The sequence below is a fragment of the Apis dorsata genome, unplaced genomic scaffold (assembly GCF_000469605.1).
Source record: "Apis dorsata unplaced genomic scaffold, Apis dorsata 1.3 scaffold_683, whole genome shotgun sequence".
NCBI classification, from domain to species: domain Eukaryota; kingdom Metazoa; phylum Arthropoda; class Insecta; order Hymenoptera; family Apidae; genus Apis; species Apis dorsata.
This window is the reverse complement of record NW_006263864.1, coordinates 1,626,389-1,631,227: the sequence shown is the minus strand read 5'-3', so window position 1 is coordinate 1,631,227 and position 4,839 is coordinate 1,626,389. Positions and strand designations below refer to the sequence as shown.

The 4,839-nt window shown below is 34.7% G+C and overlaps 2 protein-coding genes across 3 annotated transcripts in view; one reads left to right on the top strand and one right to left on the bottom strand.

The window, feature by feature from the left end:
* The window catches only part of LOC102675421 (DNA ligase 1-like), a 7,517-nt gene extending 6,987 nt beyond the window's left edge, over nt 1-530 (bottom strand). For both annotated transcript variants that reach the window (XM_006622347.2, XM_006622348.2), the window contains exon 1: nt 8-530. The gene's annotated coding sequence lies outside the window, so the exon portion shown is untranslated. The remainder of the gene's footprint in view (nt 1-7) is intronic.
* Nucleotides 531-869: 339 nt separating this feature from the next.
* LOC102675661 (trichoplein keratin filament-binding protein-like) lies at nt 870-3,597 on the top strand (the record flags this gene model as incomplete). The annotated part of the gene is made up of 2 exons (XM_031513632.1): nt 870-2,254; nt 2,769-3,597. Coding segments are annotated over 2 exons (1,641 nt in total), but the record flags the coding sequence as incomplete, so codon positions are not given.
* Between the last annotated feature and the right edge of the window lie 1,242 nt (nt 3,598-4,839).

The window sequence follows — 4,839 nt, the reverse complement described above, 5'->3', positions numbered from 1 at the left end:
CGTGGACACAAGAGGCACAAGGTGTTGCGTACAAAAAAAAAAAAAAAGGACCACGAGAGCCGTGCGAAACGACGAGGATCCTCTCGAGGACGTGTACGATGCGCCACTGACGGACTCCTGGACGCAGAAATGAAAAAGGTGGGGATCAGTTTTACGTGGGAGAGAGCCACGACCCACTTCTCTCGAGATGTTTCACGCACACGGGAAATCTTCCGGATTGTCCACGCGGTTCCGTTGGATCAAAGGAGGAGAGCTCGGGATCCCTTTTTCGATCCGCGAACGATCGATCGTGGAGAACTCGGAGAGGAGAGTATTATCGAAGAGCGAAGTGATTGAGAATTTTTGGGAGTCTGGGAAAGATTGAGACCTGGACCACACATCAGGGCCACACGACTGCACCTCCCTAACCGCGTGATATTTTCGTCGGCGTGACGTCATAGAAAGACGCAAGCTCGAAATAGAAGACGGTCCTCTTCTTCTAGGATGCTTTCGGTGACTCTCTCTTGATTGAAACGCCTCTTCTCTGATGATCCTACGACGTATCCCACGTCTGTTTACGATGCACTTGTGCGCCGATCGGATCGGTGCGCACGAAGGTCGGATCAATCGTCGCGCGAGAAAGAAGCTGGTCGAATCTCTACGATCTATTAACGATTGATCATGGATCGGTGATATAATAGCGATATATGCATAAACTGTTTCTAGAGAATATTGTATCAATAATAAAAATATGATTTTCCGATTAAATAATAATGAATAAAGTTTCGTTGTCGTAGTCAATGTATTTATTTAAAATTTATTTGAATTCTTCTCATTCCTATCAGATTCAAAATATAATCAAGAGATCATCAACGAAGCTTGTCATTTAAAGGGTGGGACGATATCGAGAGAGGCAGTACCAGTTAGCGGCGCAGAAACACAATCGGCAGTGTCTCAAGTACGATTATTATCAGCAAATTGCCAAATACTTCGAGCGCGAGTGTCGAATCGCCAAGCACTATGATTCGTGGAATTACAGGACTTTAGATCGCGAAAGCGAACTCGAGAAGACTAGGAAAGCGGAAAGGCTAGAGGCCAGGAGGAATAAATTAAGAAATCTTTTGAAAGAGGAAGATGAAACGTATAGAAGGGAGTTGGAGGAACGAAAAAAAATAAAAAGTCGGCCGGAAGAGATTTCTTTAGAGGTATTAAGACGAAAATTGAGAGAAAAAAGGGCGGAACAGAGCTTATATTTGCCTAGAACTTGTCGAAGATATCAGTCGTATTTTGTCTGTCCCACAGAAACTAATGCGCCAGGTTGGAATACGCTTAGAGACACCAATCTTCAATATTCTCGTGCCTGTAGAGAGTCGACAAACCTTATTCGACAAAATTCTTATAATAGAAATTCGAAAATGAGCGAAAGTAGTAGTAAAACTTCCCAGGAACAAGAAAATATAGACACGCGGCAAGAAGAAAAAAGTCTTCTATCGTCGCAGAGCTTTGAAAGTGAGAGGCCTAAATCGAGATATTCAGCTCGTTATGCTCGCAGAAGTTTGGAGAATACCAATGTGAGAAACGACGATTTTGTGGATTCGCCAAACAGAGCAGCAAGTACGTCGTCTTTTACTTACGGCTCTACTGCCTCTACTGAAAAGTTGGTGAACGAGAAAATTCTTCTTCGTGGGGACGATAAAGAGAACAGAACAGAAGATACGAAATCAAACGGTTCTCAAAATGGGAGAATAATCGAAAGATCTTCCTCGAGCGATGGTAAGAATCTTGCTCAACAAGAACTTATTCCTCCTCAAAAAAACGATGAAAATGATTCCTTAAAACAATCGGATCGTTTAAGCGATAATGCGTATGATACACGTAGATCGGAACACAACGAGAAAGAATATCAAGACACAAAAAAGAACGACACTCGACAGTTCGAAATTGAGAAAAGTTTGCCTTGGCTGCGAATGGATCCTAGCGATAAGAATCTCTCAAAAGAGATGTTTTTATATTTGACTCACAAGGAATTGAAATGCAAGATCGAGGATCTTGCCAGAAGAGAAATGCACGCGTGCAACAAACAATGTTGGGACGAGGCTTTACGGCTAAGAGATATGAGAAATAAATTGGAATTAATTCGCGAAAAAAGATTGTACAATATGGAAAATCTCGAATTGGACGAAGAAGCGAGAAAGATAGGATTGGTTAATATCGATAAAAGAGAAGCGGAACTTATCGAAAGAGAGAAGATTTGTATGGATTCAATGATGTATAGGTGAGTTTTTACAACTTATAAATTGCAAGTTAAAAATATCACGTTTAGCCACGAATATATCTATATGAATATATTGAATCGATTTGTCAAGTTTAATTTAATATTCATGACTGGTCGGATTCGTTGCAATACCGGTATGCGACCGTGAGCGATGTTAAGGGTCTAGGACGACGAACAGCACCTCCTGGTTCTCGAATTAGTCGAGATCCGTCGATGTTGCAACCGAAAGTCATGAGTCATTCACGTCTCTCTCGGTACATCTTACTCGCATCGAGTGTTTCGTAAATACACGCCAAGATGTTCGTCATCCTGCACGCCCTACATTCGTTTCTCTATAGATCGCAAATAGGAATTTCTGAGAATGCGAATTGTATAGGTGACAAAAAGAAAAAAAATTAGAAATTTCTTTACGTTAAGTATCCTTATAAGCAATCTTGAATTTTAATAATCTTTATAAAAATATTTTCAATATAATATAATTTTTTATTGATTCTTTTGTTTTTATTGTTTTTAGCGAAGAAGCAAAAGCTTTATGGAAAAAATGGGTACACGAAGATGAAAGATTCGTAATTAAGGATGCTCGCCAAGAAAGGGAAAAATTGATGAATAATTTGGAGAAAGAATGGCAGAATCTCGCGATTCGTGAGAAAGAAAGAATCTCAAGATCATACCAGAATGTGATGAATGAATCTGCTCTGCAAGAAGAGCACAAATTGGCTGCGGCTATTAACGCGGCCAGAATAAAACCCCTTTCAAATTCCTTAAAATAGGTCTAAATAGAATTTCAAAAATTCGCGTGCTTGATTTTATTATATCAAGCTTGACAATTGTTTGCATTTCAATGTTTTTAGAATACAATTTTTTGCAAATAATAATGTTGCAACTGTTGGATGCATTTCAAAAAAATTTAGAGAAATGTTTAGATCTTAGTAAAATATAATTTAAAAAAAGAAATAAAATAAATAAAAGAAAGAAATATATCTAACAGTTAGTAGTTGTTAATCGTTATGAAAGACTGATTATATTCTAATTAAATTGGTATTTAAAAAAATGTTACCGAAATTGTTTCAGATTAATTACTGTATTTTTCATTATTTTAATTGCTTGTTTGTATAATTACTGAATTCGTACTCCAATTTTATAATTCTAGTCGTTTTCTAATAACAATCACGATATCGATTGTTATTATCACGATCACGATTGTTATTATCTATTATTAACTTTTCTATTCACCATTAATTGCAATTTATTTAATTGTATCACAACTGTTTATAATATTTCATCAATGAGATTACTATATTTTATATTATTAACTTGGAAATAAAGTGATCGCATTGAATGTTCTTTTTTGTGCATATATTTTAAAGTTGAAAAAATTTTTTATTACTTATGCGTATAATAATGTAAAATAATGGATTTCAAATTTACCGCGAAAGATTATACGCCGATAAAATTTGAAGTCGTTTCCTGTCTATTACGCAAGATGGCGCGGTAAGGTTAACAGTTGATCTGCGCAGATTGCGCGCAAAACTTGTGCTTATTCGTAGAAAATCATGTTTATTTATAATTATTAGTGTTGTCAGGTTGTGTACAAGTAATAATTAATGTATTAATTATCGGAAATACGAAAAGATTAATTGACTACTTAAATACATCCATTTAATATTCATTTTTATACTTTACATAAGTATTTATGACAACTTCTTCAGTTTTTCAAGTAAGTGCCTATATTTTTTTTTATTTTATCATACGATTTCATATATATCATATAATAAGATTTCTGCATATCATATAATTCATTATTATTGTTGTTGTTAAAATGTTTAATTATATGATATAATATTATATTTTTTCAATAAACAATAAATTGTTATGTATTGAATATATAAGTACATATAAATGCGTATAATGTAATATTTTATTTTATTGTATATCAACAATATCTAACCTTAAAAAAAATATATAAATATCATGATATCTATACTAAAGTCACGAAATGTAGCACGTGTCTCGAGAATAGCATATATGTATCAACAAATATATTCANAATACTGGGAATTTTTTTTTTTTGATATATATTTTCAATTACGAGTCGTTTATAATATATTTATATATTATATATATTTATATTATATATATTTTATACGAGTGACAAACAAATAGAGAATAATATTAGCACTTTATTATTGTTTCTATTCGAATCTGTTAATTAAGAGAACACTTATTTTTCGTTTCGACGAGAGTTCTGCGAAAGAATTTCCAAGGAATTTGCAGTAGCATAAAGTAGGTGGTCGCCATTTATTCTCGAGCATACCCCATGACAACGACCAAATTAGTCGACCGATCCGTCAAAAAGAGCATTTCCGTGGTAGGCGTGCATTATATCCGCCGTGGACAGAACACATGGCACTTCACGCGCAGACACGCCTGCGCATTCACCTTCGGAATATATACATAACGGGAAATGTGTTTACATATAGTACAGTACTATTTAAATGTTATCACGTTAACGCTTCATTTTTTAAATTATTCCAAAATTATTCCAAAAAAAAAAAAAAAAAAAATACAGTTCAAATTATTAAAAT